Genomic DNA, 20,440 nt, shown 5'->3' on the forward strand with positions numbered 1-20,440 from the left:
ATCTGTAGGTTATGGAGTTCCCGGAGTTCCCGAAGTTAGCCGAAGCTTTCCTAAGTCCTGTGCTGTTCACACCGTGCCTTGGATCCCCGTGCGTAAATGACTGCTGCCGTGAGCCAAGTGCTGACAGCCAGTTTTATTCTCTTTATACAGACATCAGTAAGGAATGGTGGTGCAACCGAAATGTTTTGTAGTGGCTGCCTGCTGTGAGGCCTGACAGTGCGCGGTCCTGTGGGTTCCCTCTGTTACTTTGACTGGTATACGCTTTGAGCGGGAGGGCGGGTTACCTGCCCACCCACGGCCCCCAAGCCCCGGCACAGCTGAGCCGCTCCTGGCAGCGGCCCCGTCCTCCGGCCCCGTCCCGCCCCTTCCGCCGCCGCTGCCGCCGCCGCTTCCGGACGGGGGATGGGGGGTGGCGGTGGCCGCCGCCGCCGCCGAGGAGAGGCACGGGCAGAGGCGGAGGGAGCGCGGGCAGCAGCCGCTGCCGCAGCGCCCGGAGCCGGCGCGGCGGCACGGCCGCTCGGCGGCAGGTGAGGCGGGGCGAGCCGTGGGGCCCTTGCCGGGAGGCCCTGCCCGGGGACCCTTGCCGGGGACCCTTCCTTCCCGCGGGGCCGCCCGCAGGTGGGAGCCCGCCGGGTCCCCGTGGCTGCCCCCGCGGCGGGGTGAGCCCCGGGGTGCGGGCGGGTCTGGGGGAAGGGGCTGCTTCGCCGCAGAGGCGGTGCGGGAGGAGAGCAGCTTCGCCTGCCGGGGGAGACGAGCCTGCTGTGCTGCGTGTCCGCGCTAAATCCGCTCCGCCGCGATCAGCGCGCCCGCCCGGGCCGGCACATCCCCGCCGAGCGTGTCCGGGCTGGAAGGGCCAGCCCCTGCGCCCGGCTGTGCCGCCTTCGGGCTGAACTTTGGCAGCCTCGTTAGCAGAGGCGGGTCACGGTGTGGGACCGGCACCGAGCGGGGACGGGCCGGCCCCGGGGGTCGGGGCCTGCGGGCACTGTGCGGTTTGTTGTGGGGCCTGGGGCAGACGGGACCCGGCTCTGGTTCCTGCGTCAGCCTCCACAGCAAACACATCGTTCCTGAAAAGATGCTTTGTGTTAGTCTTACAGTCAGACAACCAAACAGTTGTACTGGATCCAAAGAGATATCCTTATTACTTTTTTCAGTAAATCGATATGTTTTCTGAGGACAAATGTTCAGTTTTGAATAAAAATGCTGTTGAGTGTGTAGGATTTGATTATTAACACGGAACAGTGCTGCTCCTGGTTTGCATGTGTGCTCTTTGAGTTTCAGGGTTAAGTGGTGGGGTCTGCCTGTGGGGGAGAGGGTTTGTGCAGGTTTAGGGCCTGAGCGTAAGGAAGTTCAAACTAGTGGAACTGTTACCCACTCAGTCTCTTTAGTCTGTATTACTGATGCATTATGTGGCCTTGGACCATTCACTTAATCATTGCTGATTGCTATTTAATAAACCCCCAACACTTAAAAGGTAGGTTTTCCCAGCTCTCTAAGTTAATGGAAGAGGGAAATGAGAGGTAGTGTTAAGTTAATGTTTGTAATAAGTAGAAGTGGTCTCATGGTTTTGTATTTGAGGCTTCGCAGCACTCATTCTGTGCTGTGAGATGACTTGGTGGAAGATTCCGCTTGGCTAAGGTCTGCTCTGTCCCCACAGAGCTCCCTCGTGCAGCTGGACACGGTGTCTGTGCCACCTCCACAGAGCAGCTGATCATGCTGTGCTCTGGAGTGGCAAGAGCTCAGAAGACATTTCCTGGCATTTGAGTGCCCCTCCTGTGTGGTAAGGGGGTGCCTCTTGCTGGATATCAGAGGTAAGCAAACGCCTGTGTCTTTTTCTCTTTTTGCGTTCTGTGATGTAGAAGAAAGGTAGAACTAACCCACAGGATTCGTGTGATTTTTATACCAAGTGAAGGGATTTGGGGAAGTTTTCTAAGTTTCTGTTGTGTAAATACTGCTTAGATGTGAAGGAAATGTTCTGTAGATTTGTAAAGTATAAGAATTTTAAATTGTCTTGTTTGCTCTTCTATGTGATATTCTTCTCACTGGCTGCTTGGGGGTTTATCTTAGTAGGGTACTATTACGATACAGGTTGGCCTAGGAATTGTGATCTTTTGGGTTGTTTAGTATTGCTTTTCTTTGTACAGAGCTTGCTTTTGCACCCCCCTTAGCTGTTTGAGATCCACTAACCATATTACAGTGTGTGTTTGATAATCACATACCTTTTAGAAGTTCTTTATTTCTTATTTACTTTAATACATCTAAAATGAGAAAGGCTATTAGATTTTCACTAGACCAGAAAGATCAGATTGTAAATGGTTGTGGAGAATAAAATTAAACACAGTTTCACTTCAGATACTGTTCTTCACTTCAGATATTGTTCTGGTATTCATTTGGATGGAGAATTTGTTCCTGTCTTCCCCTTATTTCCATTGTAAGATAAGGGTGTGGGAAAAAAAAAGGGGAGAAAGAAACTGGAGTTGTTGCTCCTAAATTGTATAGGGATAAAAAACAGCCAACATTCTGTTACAGGAGGGATACACTACTTGAAACTTGATGAAAAATACTCAACACCTGATATTTAGCATGTGAAATGTTCAAGAACTTAGTCAAATAGTAATGAAATACTGTGTGACATCCTAAGATAAGTGGTGGAGTACTTAATCCGTTGTTTAAAAATCACTTGTGTGTGCCTTGAATTATGGCAGTAGGATAAAAATTTGTTTTGTTAGCTGTTAGTAGATTAGGAGTTGAGCTGCTCTTAGAGTTTACTTGAGTATAATACAACCTGTTTGGCTTAATGAGGTGTAAGAGTCAGGGAGCAGTGTGTATTCTGTTTATTTTGATGCAATATGTAACTGTACTTGGTGGTTCTCAAGACAAACACGTTTAACTTTCAGGATTTTCTGTAGTAGCTGCTCTCAGTCTTGCATGGAGGTGTCTCAACAGAAAGACTCTGCTAAGAATTTAGAGCTAATATTTGATCCACAAGCTTCACTTCAATAAATAATTCTCAAAAAGCTCACCTTCCTTGATGGCTTAAAGCCTAAGACTAAAGTAGTGTTACTTTGAGATTTCTTATCTTACTTTCATGCATAGCACTAAGACCTTTGAGTACAATTAAGCTACTGCTGATTATCTCACAATACCAAAGTCACTAATTAAAACTGCATGTGAGTTTTACAGCAATATTTATTCATTTGAAATGATTGTGTTCTTGCTTCAGGAAAATACCATTTTTGTCTCATGGTGGGCATTGTGCTGTGTTTGATCAGATTTATATGTAGTATGGTAGCCATTGTATTTAAAAACTCTTGAAAAATCATGTATTGTTTTTGCATGGGCTCTTTTTGTCCCGCTTACAAGATACCTACTGTATTATATATATATATCTGGTGGCATTTAGAAGGTAAGGACTAAGTCACTGTATGCTATATGGCAGTGAAATCTTTGGTGCTATTTGCTTTAAATAAGCACTGAAGAATTTAGAGTTTCCAGGAAGAACAGGTGACAAGCTTCTCATGTAAGTCAGAGTCAGCAGAGTAGCTGCGCCTTGTGCTGCATAACAAGGCAGTGCTGTGTGTTCTTTTTCCAGCACAGCATTGCTAAGTTGGAGTGTGACAGTAGCTTTATTATTGCAGGCTGGCTCAGCACATGTTTTTGTGTAGCTTTTTTGTGCTGGGGAGCCAAGGCCACTAACATGGGCCTTGCCCACATGGGCGAAGGAGCAGCCTTTGCAGGAACAGCCTCTCCCCTGAGGTGTGGGATGTGCTCAAAAGCCAGCAGACCCAGTGAGGGAGGGGTGGGGTTGGAATGGCCTGTATTCAAACTGCAGCTTGAAACCCTCTCGCAGAAATGTAGGTTAAATCACTTGAGATCTGGTAGTTCTCCTGCATCCTTCCTAAAATGCCTCTCAAGGATGGTGGGAATTGAATGTAGGGGGAAAAAATCTAGGGGCAAGGCTCTCTCAAGTACTTGAGGGCAGGTGGTAAAGGAATAATGGTGCTAGTAGAGATTTTGCATGTGTTTCTGGAATAAACAAAACCAGTCAGCACTCTGCTAACTGCTGCAGACCTAACTAGGTTTAACTCTTCAGCTATGACTGGCTTTTCTTTGGCTAGAGTAGTGACAAGCAGATTCAGCTTCCCATATATTTACCTCAGTATGCTGTCTCAAAGTCTGTAAGCTGGGAAAGTTAGAGAATTAATGATTGACTGGCAGTGATTCAGTAGACAGAACATGATAGAATCATGGACAATCATGTTGAGAGAGGTTAATTTTCTCTATATATACATCTAGGAAATTTTGCTATCAGCTAGGATATACTCAGCCTCTCAGAGGCATCTGATTTCTTAAAATGCCACAGCCAAATTGTAGGAATGTTTATGGCTCACAAAGTAATGTTTTTCTTTTTAAAATGTAAATACTATATGCAGTTCATATGCGTTGTGTTCAGCTGATTGAAAGAAAAAGGTGGTGCAAGAAAAAGGGACACACAATACATAGTGTTGACAAGCTTGCCAAGTCACAGTACCAGGAAAATAATCAACTAACCGGCTACAGACATTGCTGATGTCAGGTAAAAAGTATATTTTGCCCTCTGACGCTTAAGTAAGTGTTGCTTTGTGTTACTCATGTGTGTTATTCATCATTAAATAATGTTACCCATTATTTGGTTTCAGTGATAAAACTAGTAACATGGAAGGCAAACTAGTTACCAGAGCTGTTTCCTGTCAGAAGACAGGAGCAGTTATCTAGGGGACTTGGGCTCTGCTGCATTATTCTTACGTAGCAGTCTGGTGGGGTAAAAGTTATGCAGCATTCTTCAGCTTCAAAAATGAGCAGGGGCAGTTGCACACAGGGATCTGTACTGTATTCCAGGTGTTACAATTATTAGGGAAAGTGTCTTTTACCCTTTAAGCCACAAAAGTGTCACCAGTTGAGTAGTCTGAAAGGGAAGGCAGTTTCAGGGTTTAAGAACTTGCTTTGACATTAAAAAATGAGTTTAACTGTTGCTGTTGAGATGAAATTAGCTACCTGCTCTGTGTAATGTTTAAAATTTGTATTTTGTGGTAATTTCTTTGTCTTTTCCAGTTGGTTAGGTGTCTTGTTGACAGTATTTAAAAACAGAGCAGGTCCTATCAGTTGCATCTTGAGGTTAATGTAGACTTTCTCCCAGGTCCAGCCCATAGTGACCTTTGATGGGTGTGCTCATTCAGTGTTGTAAGGTTACTTTTATTGCACATTTGGTAAGGGTTGATTTTTATTCTGGCAATGCCAGATGAAGAAAGACTAGGCTGCTGTTAGGCTACTTGACTTGTGACAAAGGAATAGAATTCTCTTAGGTTAGGGACAGTTTCCTGCCTTTTTCCTCAGAAGTTGCTTTGGCTAGAAGACAATATCAGTAAGTTGATTTATTTGTGGTGGTGAGTTTACATTCACTGCTTTTAGAAAACTTATGATGATTACTGTGTTATAAAACTCACTATGATTAACTTTTTTTTCAGTATTTCATTTGTATTTCTGAGTAAAGAAAGCTGGAAGTTTAGATAAGCAACTCCAGTTTGTTTATTTTTACTGGGTATTTTGGATTTAGTATAAGAGCAGTGTTGATAATACAGACATGTTTTAGTTGTTGTTTAGTGGTGCTGACCCTAAGTCAAGAAGTTTTTGGTTTCCCCTGCTCTGCCAGCGAGGAGGGGCAGAAGAAGCTGGTAATGACACAGCCAGGACAGCTGATCTGATCCTGGCCAAAGGAATATTCCATGCCATGGAATGCCCTGCTTGATGTGTAAATGGAGGGGGGAGGTTGGCCAGGAGGGGCAACCACTGCTGGGGAACTGTCTGGGCAAAGGTGAGCAGTGCTGAGCAGTTGTACTGTGCATCACTTGTCTTTCTTGGCTGTTGTTCTTCTCTCTATTTGTTATTTCCTCTGTTATTATCACTGTATTTTACTTTATTACCATTATTAAACTGTTCCTATCTCAACCCCTTAGGTTTACCTTTTTACAGTTCTCCCCTCCATCCCACTGCAGGGGGCTGGGGGCAGTGACTGGGAGTGGGTGACTAAATGACTCTTACTGCCACCAGGGATTAAACAGCAACCCTGGAGTAAAGTAAAAATATGTAGTGCAAAAAAGGTCAATTAACTGATGATTAGTTGAAAATAAAATGTCATCATTTATTTTATTAGCTGTGACCAAAATAATTATTACAGTTATTTTTGAGCTACGCTTCAAAAATAGTAAGATAGCATAAAAATGAGAAAATACCCTTTTATATGGAGAAGAAAGCCTATAGTATAAATAGTATTCTATTAGGGTTTTTTTTATTTATTTATCTATCAAAGTATTAAAGCTTGTATACTTATTGACTGTATATGAGGTATTGAGAAATTTTAGCAATGATTTAAATACATGTGGTTAATACACAATCAATTCCTGAGAGAATGTCTTCAGAAGTATCATGCCCTTAATTATTTTAGAAGGATAAGTGTGATTTGTGTGCTCACTTTTCTTCTAAAATATTACTTTTGCACTGCTGGGAAATCTCATTTGACAGATTGAAACTTCTCTGATACAGTGTAAAATAGTTTGTGGTTCTGTTAGATGAAAGCCAGAAGAAAAAGTTGCATCCAATAATTATATTAAGAGGTGCTGTACCTCTTGAAAAAAAGAAGCAAGAATGAAAGAAGTTCTGTTTTTGGAAGAGCTGTGCCCCTGAAAAAGATGCGGAACTGTGCTGAATATTCATGATGGGTTTGAGTACCAGTTTACTATAGACAGAAGTTAAATAATAGATTAAATGCTCTGTTTCCTTGCTTTCATTCTGAAAGCCTTGAATGATGTATGTGGCAGTAGTGTATTGTACTGCCTTGTATTTTCTGAGATTTGGTTGGCATGATTGAAGCATTTTAGTTAATTAGACTGTTTTTTTCAAGTACAAAAGAGCTGTGAAATTGTAGCTGTTTCTTAGATGGTAGCTGTACATGAGCCACCAAGTATAAATTATGCACAAATCCAATCCCTACTGCTGTAGGTCTTCAATATTGCATAAATGTTTTAGTACTTTTACTTCACTGGTAGCCTTTCAGAGTTTCATCATGCGTTCCACATAATGTCCTGTGGTTAACTTTTTTCCTGGTTGTTGTTCTGGTGACTTGTCACCACCATGTGACTAAAATGTTGCTGAGCTGTCTCTCCTTCTTTCAGGCAATATTCTAGAGTCAGAAACACAATTATTGAGAAATCTGTATGAAGAGAATACATCTCTTCTGGTTTTAGTGTGTTACTATGTTATCTACTAGCACATCAATTTTAAAAATGCTTTGAAGCTTAAGCCAATGCTTCATTTCTAGTCATGTTATTTTTGAAAGCTGAGTATTTTAAAGGATTCACAATTCAGTAAGTATCTATCCTAATTACTGAGTTCAAACAAAGATAGGATGGTTGTGCTGTCAACACACACATAAGACACTTCACGTCATACTGTTGCAGATATCTAGGCTTAGGTTTACTTAGAAGGAGTGGGGGAATGTCATGTCATCAAAGCTTCAGTATGTATTTTAAAGCAGTGGGATATATTGGACTTTATTGAAATGTGTTATTTCAGCTTTAATTCAGTTTTGTGTTTGCTGCCTGTAGTTCCTTGTGTAGTTGATGAACTGCAAACTGTAGAAAAGTCTAATGATTAAGCAGGTGTTTAAAGAGTAGTATTTGATTTTCATTGCCTAACGTAATTAACAGAGTGGGATTTATTTATTTATTAATACCAAAATTCGAACAGTATACTGGATAGATCTAGGAAATATTCTGCTTCTTGGAAACTTTAGATTTCTATTTAGGAGCAAATGAGATAATCCTAATTTAATTTTTCTTGAGGTTTTTTTTTTTTACCATAGAAATTAGGTCTGTTTTTTAGCTGTCTGTTATGTAAAATGTCTTGGGCTAATGAAGCATCTGAAATTGCAGAGCAGAGCCTGGCATGTCGTAGTCTGTTACACTGTGTGTTGTCTCTCTGGGCTGTGCAGCAGGTCGGCGTGGATAGCGGGGCAGGATGGCGGGCAGCAGCCAGCTCTGCATTCGGCGTTGGACCACCAAGAACGTGGCCAAGTGGCTGAAGGAGGAGGGCTTCTGTGAATATGTGGATCTGCTGTGCAACAGGCACAGGCTGGATGGAATTACCCTGCTGACACTTACCGAGTATGACTTGCGATCCCCTCCTCTGGAAATCAAGATCTTGGGAGATATCAAGAGGCTGATGTTGTCCATTCGCAAGCTGCAGAAGCAGCACATCGACGTCCTGGAGGAGCTGGGCTACACCAGTGAGGGCCACGCTGGCACGGTGTGCCTGGCTGGCTCGCTGCAGGGGGCAGACTGGTTTTGTAATGGTGAGGTGCCTCGGGACTGTGATGGACCAATTAGTGACTTGAATGGTGATCAGTATCAATATGCAAATGGAAAAAACAAACACGCCACACGAAGACTGGACCCAGAGTACTGGAAGACAGTTTTAAGTTGTGTGTATGTCTTCATAGTGTTTGGCTTTACATCCTTTGTTATGGTGATAGTGCACGAGCGAGTACCTGACATGCAAACATACCCACCCCTGCCAGACATATTTCTAGATAGGTAAGAAATTTTCTTTCTAAACAAAAGAGTAATGTGGTGGTTAAAATATAGGCTGTCTTTTCTCTGTTTTCAAAGTTTCATGTGCTCTAGAAGGTTTCATATGTTCTAGAAGATGCCTCTGCAAAATAGTAATAGGAGTCTAGTAAATCCTTCTGCTAAGATGGGAATGCAGATCAGTTAGATGCAGAGATTTAGTTTTAGGGGAAAATAAATTAAGCTATTCTTCCTACTTTATATTTAGTTTTACATCTTAAACTCAATGTGTAATTACAACACAGTAATTACTTTGTCCATTCTCGCATTTAGTAGACAGCATGATGGTCAGCTGGCATAGATATGCAGCCACATGCATTTGCTGAAATCCAGTTCTTGCTACAAAGCTTAACATATCTTGATATTAAAAAAACCCCAGCTCTGGATGAGGAATATTTTGGTCTGTGAGTGAGCAAGGAAATTGAAAGGGAACAGCATTGGTACTGTATTTTTTTGTCTTCCTGCTGTCAGCTTGCTGAAGATGGTCCAGGGAAACTCTGAAGTGGAATGAAAAGACCAGCATCTCTTTTAAAAGGGTATTAAACCACTGTTGTGACTTATGCAGTAGGTGTTCATTTTTTTAAAGAAAATGTTTCACTTCAGGCAAAGAAGAGACACAATGGCAAAGGTCAAATTCTAGTCATTGACAACAAGTTTAATAAAGGATAAGTGTTCCCTTTGAGCAAGTGCACTTGCACCATGGAGAACTTAACTGCCTAGAGAGTTTTAAAAGATGAGCTAAACTGTTAAAAAGTTCAGCCTTTGTGATCTTGTTCCTGCCAGTAATTTCCATTTTCATTAAGGGCTTTCAAGAAGTCAGTAAGACGCTAATCTTTTGAGCAAGTGTGTAGAATCCCCCATAAATTTGTAGATAACTCATCAAGGACAGATGACATCCAGCAGAGTGGAAGAGGGGAGAGAGAACAGGAGCTGTGGCATTACTGGATTTGTTCCCAGGGTGCTACCGGGGTATTCAATGTGCAGGAGGATGGGGGAGCCCAGAAAGCAGCAGCTCATGAAACAGTGAGAGGGGATTGCTACCAAGCTCGTGTTTGAGCTGTGTTTGTATCAGGGGAAGCACAAAACTATGAGGAGCAGCCTCTAGAAATTTGTTGTGTTTTGGTGACTGAAGAGTGGAAATTGTTACTGGTGCCTTATGTGTGCAAAAAAGTCTTAGATCTTTTGACAGGGAAGGCTGAAAGGTTTTCATGCAGTGATTATTGCTGAAGTTTTGAAAACAATTTTTATTTTCCCTGATACTTTTCTGTGCAGTTCTGCTTCATTACAAATATTTATGGATTTTTGCCTTGCAGCATTTAATTCATTGCATTGACATGGCGTTCTTGCAAGCATAAGCAGCATAATTGACACGATGCAAGTTTTTGTCAGAATGAAAAAAGGTTGTTGTGAAACAGTACTGGAGGAACACATCCTTTAGTCACATGTAAATCAGAGCATATTAGAGATTTTCCCAGTTCTGTGTAAACTGGAAGCACATTATGAGGAAAGAGATAATGTAATTGAATATGTTTCAAATTCTGTTTCATTTAGTCTAACAAAAGAATTTTTGTCTGTAGTTTATACTATTGCCAGATGAATGCAAATTAGTTTTGCAGTTAGAACTTCACATGCCCTTATTTTCAATATTGAGGCTAGGAAACTTTGTATTAATTTTCTTGCTTTGTCCCTTTTTTCTTAGTGTCCCTAGGATACCATGGGCTTTTGCTATGACTGAAGTATGTGGCGTTATTCTTTGCTACATTTGGCTCTTGGTTCTTCTGCTTCACAAACACAGGTAGATTTTATAAAATCCAAATTAGCTGCTACTTCAATGCAGAGAAAAGACCATAACAAGAATTTATGATGATTATTTAAGAATTTCCATTCCGTAAGAATCTTGTCAACTTTTAGTATGTGTCTGTTAAAGTGGATTAGGGAGGATTTAATCAAGAATTATGGCTTGTGAATCTTTCAAAGGAGTAATCTGAATTTACTTTTCTACCATATTTATAAATAATTTCCTTCAGAGCATAGGTATTTCAGAGAGTTGTCAGTATATACACTCATGCTATAACAGTTTTGTGTATAAGAAAGTGCTACAAGAATGAGTTTGCACAGGATGTCTGAGCCAGCCTGGCCGTTTGCTTTCACAAAGGGACAGAAAATGCTTTTGTGTGTGTGCTTATTTAAAGTTAAATTTTCACTGGTTCATTGATTTTTATCAGTTTGCCAGCAGAAGGTATGAGTGCCAAAGCTAGCACAAGAGTAGCTGCAGAGGTGGAGCTGTGCCTTTTGGTGACAATAAGCTGGCTACAGGTGTCTCACCCTGTCATGTGGAACTACATTTTTGCAGTACTACTTAATAAAAAAAAATTGTTGTGAAACTCGCAGTAATGATGACAGGAGTTAATGGGATTAAGTTTGGGTGAGGTGAAGTGTTTCTGTCATACCTTCCCTGATGTCAGTTCCTGTGTACTTTTCCCAGATCCATACTTCTGCGCAGGCTGTGCAGCCTCATGGGGACAGTGTTTCTATTACGTTGCATTACCATGTTTGTTACCTCACTCTCGGTGCCAGGCCAGCACTTGCAGTGTACTGGAAAGGTAAAAATGCTTTCGATGATTTTTCCCGTTTCCTTTTGTAAAAAAATCCTTGATTAAGATTGTTGCGACCACAGTGTCAGATGTGTGGTTTTTAAGAACATGATGTTTCTCTCCTGTTTCCTTACCCTTGCATTAATTACCATGGGAAGGCAAACATCCCTAGGGGTCTTAGAGGCACTTGCCACTCTGGAGAGTGTATGGTTATTTGGGGAAGGCTGTTCAGAATGTTTCACACTGTAAAGCAGAGACAGCATGTCAAAGAGGTGCATGCACTTAAGCTACTAACTTCATGAGGAGAGACTGAAAGGGAAGTAATTGCTTCTTTGTCTTGTTGGTTGCAAGGTTTTGAAAAAAAAAAAAATCCCAACAAACTATTATTATTTCACCCCTTTTCATAAGGGATATTCCTTAGAGCATGGGATTTTATGGTTTCATCCTAACTTTTAGTTAAGAGAGGTTTGAGCTGAACAAATGGAAAGTTTGATAATGACACAATTGGGGAGGCTGAATACATTCAAAAAAAGGTGGAGGCTCTGTGGTAAATTGCTTGGAACAAAATACTTTAATGCTCTAAATTCTAGTATTCATAAGAGGTATGATGAATACAATTAGTAATTGTAGTTAGTTAGTGACTCATTGCCACAGTGAAATCCAAAGATGGACTAACCTGCATTTTAATAAAAGGCACAACATGATAAATGGTATTAAACAAACATAGTGCAATACAGCTAAGTTTAGGGACATACTGTTTGGGCAGTGGGTTTGGAACTTAGTAAAGGTTAATATCCCTGTTTTTCAGTTGTATGGCAACGTTTGGGCAAAACTCCAGAGGGCATTTGCAATATGGAGTGGCTTTGGAATGACTCTGACTGGAGTACATACATGTGGAGATTATATGTTCAGTGGTCACACTGTCGTCCTGACCATGCTCAACTTCTTTGTCACAGAATGTAAGTACAGAGTGTCAATACTCCAATGTCCTTCAGAGTATGTACAGAGGTGTGAGAGTGTAAACATTTGAATGTCCTGAAGTGTTAAGAGTATCTGCTCCTTGACCTCCTCGAGAAGTTCAAAGTGTAACACTTAGGCAAACAAATACAGATTTAGACTGCTGTGCTCTTTCTCAGGTTTGTGACAGTCAAGTCAAGCCAAGAAAGCAACACCACCTCCTTGAAGGGCAGGGTGAATAAGGCACTTTTCAATGAACATGTGAGCCAAGAAATTGGAAAGCCTTTCTGGCTTGCTACTGGGAGAATACTTGGGAAGATATTTAGGATTGCCTGTTACTGTTCCCTTCCCTAGCTATCTGCCATGACTCCTGTCAGCCAAAACACCTGGCGGGGTTTCTGCACATTTAGCACCATCCATAAAGCCAAACACCAAACCCCGTAACAAGTGAGAATTTATGAAACAGTAGTAGCCTTCTGTAAATACCAACAGTGATTTGATACATGTTATAGCAAGCAAAGATAACTAGTTTGAGTTCAACTATGATGTATTGACTGCAGTAACAGTAATGTAGCTTTTATCACGTCTTCCTCCCTATAACATAGAAAAGACATGATTTTCATTCAAAAGAAATTGGTTGAACAAAGAATTGTGCTTTGCAGGGTGCTAAATTATTTAAGGATGCTCTTGTTAATCCAGAAATGCATATGTAAATGAAGTCATGAACTGATAGACATATATAACTTGTGTGGTTGCTTTTGTTGGATTTATTGGACCTGTATACAATATTTCTGAATGAAGAGGGTAACTTCATCTCATTTTTGGATGAAAAATCTGTATAAAAATTGCCATGTCTGGGCCTGCAATTTGAGACAGTCAAAGTTAATTGCTTTCTGTTTTCTTCTAGATACGCCAAGGAGCTGGAACTTCTTGCACACCTTGTCCTGGGTCCTGAATCTCTTTGGAATCTTCTTCATTTTGGCTGCACATGAACATTATTCTATAGATGTCTTCATTGCCTTTTACATCACTACAAGACTCTTTTTGTATTACCATACATTGGCTAATACTAGAGCATATCAACAGAGTAGGAGGGCAAGGATATGGTTTCCAATGTTTTCCTTTTTTGAATGCAATGTCAATGGTACTGTTCCCAATGAGTATTGCTGGCCCTTTTCAAAACCTACTATACTAAAAAGATTAATTGGTTGAAGACTGTGTGGGTCAGTTCAGATTTTTATGAAGCATTATGACTAAGATCCTACAAGGCTGGCTACAAGGGGGAAGTCAAGTAACATTTTTCACTCTGTGATCTCCTCCTTGCCTTGTTTCTTGGATTCTTAGCCATAAAATGGGGTTCCCATACTTTACAGGGATGTGTTTTGTTTTCTCCTTGTGAAAATAGAAAACAATGCAGGGATGGGTAAAGGCTATCAGGGAAGCACGAGTATAAACCAGAATACTGTTACCCTTGGTAAGGTTCTGTGTGGATGTTTATGGAATAATAACCTCAAATGCATACTGAATATAACACACCCTTTACAGGTCCAGATAATCTTTGTTACCCAAGTACCAGCCTTTACATATACTGATGAAAAAATTAGAACTTCATGAAGTCTTTCTTTGAAAGCAGTCACAAATGTAATTTTTAAAACAAACTGTGTATATTTAAAGATTGAGGAGGTCTGTGTCATAATGAAGAAAGCAGTGTAGTTCTTTATAAGAGAGGAGGCAGGGTCTCTTAACTGTTAAATTACGAGCCTTGACAGTATAAATGGTCTGCATACAGGTTGCCAAAAATGAAAGTCTGCCTTGTGGCTGTACAGTGATGATATTTTTTTTAAATGAGAACTTATTTAGTCTAGTTTATCAGTTGTCTGTATGGTTGTTCTAGCACTTGAAAGTTTTCCCTTTTGTGTTTAAATGAGTTAAATTAAGTGGAACATCCACTGAAAGTAAACTTAGCTTTAGTGAGTTTAAAGCCACAAAGTAACTTGTGTGATCTTAATTGCTTTATACCCAAACCCATGCATGCTTTTCAGGAGCAGTTCTTTAAATTGGAAAAACAGAACAGTTTGTCTTCGCGTATCTTACTGTCCTGTAAATGGATGGGAAAAATGCATGCAGTAACTCTTTCAGGAATAGTAATAATAGTGATATTGGAAGTAGTGCTCATGTTGATGTATGTTTTAGCACTCTGGTGTCAACAATATGGTGACTATCTCTGGATATATATATATGCACAGTATTTTTGGTTATATGTATAAACACACAGTATATGTTTTTCTAACAACTATGAAAAGAGGCTAGTTCTTAATTTAAGTTGCTCATTTACTCTGCTGAAAGATACCATAAACAGTTGAGTTTTGTTTGTTGAAAAAACCAAACCACAACCTACAACAAAACATCCCCCAAAACCTCAAACCAGCACTCCGAGTCCATAATGCATGGGCAGGGTCACACAAGGGTCAGTGACCTCAGTGGATTGTGGGGGACAATACTAAAGCTGCCTGTGGAGCCTTGATTTAGATTTGCTCTAAATGAAAACTGATAGGTACAAGGTACAAAATCATAGCAATGGCATGGGCCTTTTAATTCGGTTACTGCAACTTCAGATATGCAAATGTAGTGTAAGTCAGCTTTAGAAAGTTACCCGAAGCATTTCCAGCTTGGTACTAGCTGACTCAATGGGCACTGTGTACTTGTGTGTGCATGGAAGTGAATCCATTTCGAATTTGCAAGGTTTTGTGTTTGGAGGCTTGTGATCTCCTTTGGGCTACTCCTTGCTGTATTGTGTTTTATAAACCTTGACTGTACTAACTTGACTACCTTACACTCTTCATAGTATATTACTATTGTAACTTAATTTAGCTCCTGTTCCACAGAAGAATTATGCATCTTGGAGTATCTCTGCCAACTGTAATGAGCACATGTACACTGTACTATTCCAGAGATTTTTATATTTGTAACATTCCAGTTTTTTAGCAAAATTGCAGGTTTAATACTATATTGTTCAATCTGCCATAGCCTGATGGTTTTTGCCATCCAAATCGGGGGAGCACGCGTACACTTAAAAAGGGGGAGAAAATATTCTGAAAGATTTAAAGACTTGCCATTTGCTGCTCCTAACTTTCTGATTTCAGAAAGGCAATTTGAACATTCCTCTTGAGACTTTATAATGAAAGAGTTCTATTTGTTAATTTATATTTGCCTTTGCAATGCACACAGTTATGAATGCTGTTTTTCTAAACTGTAGGAAACACCTGTTCTCAGGATGTGCAGGATTGTAATCTGAGGTATGGAGAGATATGCAATTAAACTTGCAAAGCTGTTTTGATTCTGAGAATAACCATTTGAGTGGTAACTGGCATAACTGCATCTAAACTGAAATACTATTTTACAACTTAGACATGCAGGAGAATTTTCAAGTATAGCCCGGTGTAAGAATGTTTACATAAAGTAAAGCTATCATTTCAATATTTTTTATTTTTTGTAGTGAAGTTCATATACATTGAAACATAAGGATTCTTTGTTCTAATTTAATTTTCAAATTCTGTTAAGTAAATTGTGTTTTAAATCAGCCTTGTCTATCATTGTTTTTTAAAAGAAGCTTGTTCTTTTGTGCTGTTTCCCTTGATGCTAGATATCTAAATTCCAGGATAAGTAATATATAATGGTTGGTTTTGTTAGCAGTGGAGTGGATTAAAACTTTGTCGGGGTAATTGTCTTCTGCAATTTTGAAAGTTCATTTTGTCTGTCTGTAAACATGCAAGAGGAAAGCTTGAAGTTAATAGAAGACAGAAAAATATGATCTTGCTTGCAAGAGAGCACAGGTCAGTCTGTAAAGTTGGGAATGTATGCTTTATTGTTAATTAGATGGAAACAAGTTGCAGGTAACTGACAGACTTAACACCTTGTACCTCCTTTTGAGTTAGTGTTTTAAAAGCATTTTGCTGCTTGTGTTGCTGACAAGCACTTTTAAGTAAAGGCAGCAGAACACCTTGGGCCTTGGATTTAATGCTTAGTATGTGCAGGAATGTCTTTATGTTCACATGCCATCACTGCTCTCCTTTAACATGTTGCACCTCTTTGGTGCTAAGGTGTCTTCTGTGGTCTGTGAGTGCCCACATACTCTGAATTCAGAATAATGAATGAATTGCTGTGTCATGCCAGCAAGTGCAAGTGTCTCAACAGCATTAGTACTACAAAGTGCACAAACAAATCGAGTAGTGAAGTCTGAAATAAGTAACCACATATACAGAAGAAGGGGAGGGTCACATTTTTTGCTAGCTTAGCAAGTTTAGTAATATATGCACAAGCCTTGGCAATAGGGTTGAGCTCTTCCTTATTAGTTTGGGGATATGTATGTACATACCTGCAAGAGACAGACACACAGACTCTTCCCCCATCCTTTTTCTTTGGTTCTTTGTACCTTATGACACAGTTTCTAAACTTTTTGCCTTTAGTTTTTCATTTCTGAAAGATTCCTTAAGCATGTTATGACCTTACAGCTGCACAGAATTAGACCTTCGTAGATGTTGGTTTTAAAAAATTCTGATTACACTGACAAAAACTTATGGAAGGATCTTTAAGCAAGGTTCTCCAAGTGATACTGAACAATACTTTAGAAAGCTTCCATATATACAAATTACCTTCATGTCCTGTGGCAAACACAACACTTACACAAAGTGTTGGTACAAAAATGTAGATAGGCCTGAAGGATTTAAATGTCCAAGACTAACAAGAATTGGCTCCCATAAGTGCACTTGTATGTTTAACTTCAAGCAAATGACTAAATACTCTTGACTTTAGTGAGTGTTACCATTTTAGTTTAAACATGGTTTTGGATAAAGCCCAGTGCAAACTGTGTGTGGTATACTGCTACAGTAATGGGAAAAGGTAATGTCACTTTCTTTCTGGTTTTCTCTGATGTCTTTCCCCTTATCTGCTGTAGAAGAAAACAATCCAGTAGAATTTCAAAGAAATTGCTACCTAACTAGGTTCTGAAAGAAAGAATCTGTAAAAATCCAAAAGACTGCATAAAACCTTTGTAATTACCTGCTTTAAGAAGCAAGGGTCAGTTAAATGATTTGGGGGAAAAAAGTTATTTTTTGATGCAAGCATGTTAAATAAGGTAATTTAAAACTACTGAAACCCTCCAAGAAGGATAAAAGCACACGTTCCTATAATCTTCTTTTGTGTACAGCTGTATCTCATGTAATGGCAAAAAGAGAGTTAAAGAGGAAAGAGTTGAGCTCAGACACCAGTACAAGTCTTCTGCAGCAATTAATACCTTCTTGTTTTTTAACCATTGCCTGCATGCTTAGTGCTACCCTTGTCCATTACTATTAGCTAGTTTTCTGATGTACAAAGCCCACTTGGCTCTCAAACATCAGTCATGGAAAAAAAAACAAAAACAAAAACCAAACAGTAGGTTTTATGGACCTGGAGTGTAACAAAAATAACTTAAAACAACTGTGATAGTTTTTCATCTTGTCCATGTAGTCCCTGCTCAAGAGTTAGGGAGAATTTGCAGTAATCCACAGATAATACTGATTTTTTTTTTAAAATAACCATGGGTACCTTTTTAGAAATCTGACCTGTATCTTCAAAAACCACCATAGTCTTGTCAAGATGGAAGTATATTTGACAGAAGTCCTAGCAGTGAGACAGCTTACCCTCTGAATTATTTTGTGCACGTAGATTTCAACAATAAGGATTAACTAATAGACCACTGGTTTATAAAATTCTAAAACACAAAATATTTCTGATATGTCTTTGACCTAGTCACTATTCCAATTGAAACAGTATTCCTGGGGGAAAAAAAAAGTTACTTGGAGTGAGCCTGCTGATGTCTTGTTCATTATATGAAGAAAATGACAAAAAACCCTCACAACACTACGGTATTGTGAAGACTGAACCTTCCATATAGCAGTATCCCACAGCCTTACCACTTGTATCCTGACAGATTTGCAGTGAGTATTTGTACATATTCAGTGACATACACATGTTAAAAGGCAGTTTGTGATAAGTGTGTAAGAACTGAAGGTGATAAATACGGAGCACAATAACCTGACGTGTTAGCCTTGACTGTGTAGTTAGAAAGACTAACAGCAACTTCGTTTTGCTCTTTCAATTCAGTTTTGTCAAAAAAGGAGAAATTTTGTGAAATTCGAGAAACCATGAACTGCATTGTACATGATAAGGATGTAGAAACAAGGCTTTTCATACTGCAGTCACTTCAGTTTTGTCCTGAGAAAATAGTGTTATCTAATGGCTAGAAGGTATGCCAGTGAAGTGTAGAGTACTGTAAATAAGTAAATATTGTTTTGATTCTAAACTCAGATTGAATTAATATATTGTTTTATATCTTGGTTGTGTTAAACATATTTAAAAATACTAAAATAAAATATTTGCAAGATGAGAAATGCTTGATTTCTTTTACATGAAAAATGATGGCTCATTGTGTCTGTTCGCACTGTGACTGAAGGAATTCCTGAGTGTAGGGGTGATGGTGTTATGAGGTCTTGCTTCACTATGGAAGTAAGTGATGCTGACAAAATAAAATGGGTACATCCTGTGGGAATCTGTTACAAGTATGTGCATATACTTCAAATCATTTCTGGAGAAATAACTGTTGTGGGTGATGCAGGAATTACAGGTGCACAGCTGTGGTCTTAAGTTTGCAGCTACCTGTAAGGGGTTTGCTTTTTCTTTTGGCACTGTGACAGATTCTGGTAAAATTACTGGTTTTCCCTGGAACAGGGAAACAGCTGCCAAATACTAAATTCGTGCTGCTGTCAAAATTGTACTGAAGTTTAATACTAGGATAGGATAGGTAATCACTGGACTGTTCATAGAAATCATTTGACTTGTGCAAAATACTGACAGCCAATTTGGTAACAGTTCTGGTTTTTTCTAATAGTGTTATTAGTTTATCAGAAGGTTCTTTGCAAGTTCTAATGCCACAGAATGCAAGATCAATTTGAAAGAGGCAATGCTTTTCAGACAAGGATTCATTATTCAATTTAAATATAAAATAACAATTCACTTTTTATTCCTTCACTCTACTACATGAAGCCATCAAAACCGAATCTGTGTCTCTTGATCACTGATAGATCCTCAAGTACTCTAATTGGAGGTTAATAGTCCTAAAAAGAAAGGGGCAGAGAGGAAGAGGAGACAACAGCAGGCAGCAAGTCTGCTTTTCTTACAGTGACACTGAAGAAGGGTCTTCAGGCAATGTAGGGAATAGAAATTCATAAATACTGTGAAGGAGAGTGGTGAATGAAGCTTGTGTGGAGTACAAAAAAAAATCAAGAGGTGATTGTCCGCTAAGGAATCTCTCTGGTGTGTGAATGGAAGCACTGGAAAGGAGCTGATAACACTAACCTGCAATTTTGCTGGATTTTGCAACTTGATTAAAAGTCTCATCACAGAGGCCCCTTTCAGAGTTTTTTGATTCAAATAATTTCATGATGTTATGGGTTTGTGGGGTGTTTTTGGCAAAGCTAAACAGGTAAGACTTCTGTATGCTAATGGCACTTTTGAAAAGATTCCCTGGTGAGATTTTCTTAATATTGCAGGGAGGTTTGTAATACTGAATCTGTTCAGAACAATAACCAGATGTGACTGTTGTTTACATAGGCCTGAGACCTGTGACACATTATAAGAACTCTTTTGTGCATGATTCTCCCAGAAATACGATGAGTGATGCTGTGCCCATCCTCCCGTGCTCCAAGGTCGGAACCAAGCTGCGTTTCACGTTAGGGCAGACAGCAAAGGAGCGTGTCCTGCTGGAGGAGCAGGGGTGTGGCAGCGCTGTGACCTTTCCCAGCTCCAAGGGGCCTTTCAGAGGCACACTTGAAGTGTTTGCTCCAAGCGGCAATTTGACCTACAAATGAGCCCAAGTTATGGAGAGAGAAGGCACGAATAAAAACAGAAAGCACAAGCTGCATCTTCTGTAAAACCACCAGTGTTCTCTTGCACTGCATCCCAAACTGAACTGTAGTCAGTGCCCAGATGAGGCCTGGGTCCTTGCAGTCCTTATTTTGCTTCCCAGTGGTCCTAGTGTATGTTAGCAAGCTCTGCCTTCTCTGGTGAGGCTCTGACTGGGCTATGGAGGGCACTGCCTTAGTTCAGTTTCCCGAGGAATGATCTGAGGGTGAGCTCTCCTGCTCCCACAGCAGCACACAGCTCTGAGGGCGCCGTGGGGCACTGCTCGGCACCAGT

The 20,440-nt window shown here is 40.1% G+C and overlaps 1 protein-coding gene across 2 annotated transcripts; it reads left to right on the plus strand.

Annotated features, from left to right (window-relative positions):
- Positions 1-368: 368 nt before the first annotated feature.
- SAMD8 (sterile alpha motif domain containing 8) lies at positions 369-18,582 on the plus strand. Of its 2 annotated transcripts, none has more exons than XM_063405903.1 (7): positions 369-527; positions 1,655-1,808; positions 8,024-8,624; positions 10,357-10,452; positions 11,143-11,260; positions 12,060-12,210; positions 13,116-18,582. In XM_063405903.1, the coding sequence occupies exons 3-7, from the start codon at positions 8,050-8,052 to the stop codon at positions 13,418-13,420; spliced, it is 1,245 nt and encodes a 414-aa protein (XP_063261973.1). In that variant the 5' UTR covers positions 369-527; positions 1,655-1,808; positions 8,024-8,049; the 3' UTR covers positions 13,421-18,582. The 2 variants fall into 2 exon arrangements, with proteins under 2 accessions (XP_063261973.1, XP_063261974.1); XM_063405904.1 differs by having other exon boundaries at positions 8,027-8,624.
- Positions 18,583-20,440: the final 1,858 nt, after the last annotated feature.

Source organism: Prinia subflava, chromosome 9, assembly GCF_021018805.1.
Source record: "Prinia subflava isolate CZ2003 ecotype Zambia chromosome 9, Cam_Psub_1.2, whole genome shotgun sequence".
Lineage (NCBI taxonomy): Eukaryota > Metazoa > Chordata > Aves > Passeriformes > Cisticolidae > Prinia > Prinia subflava.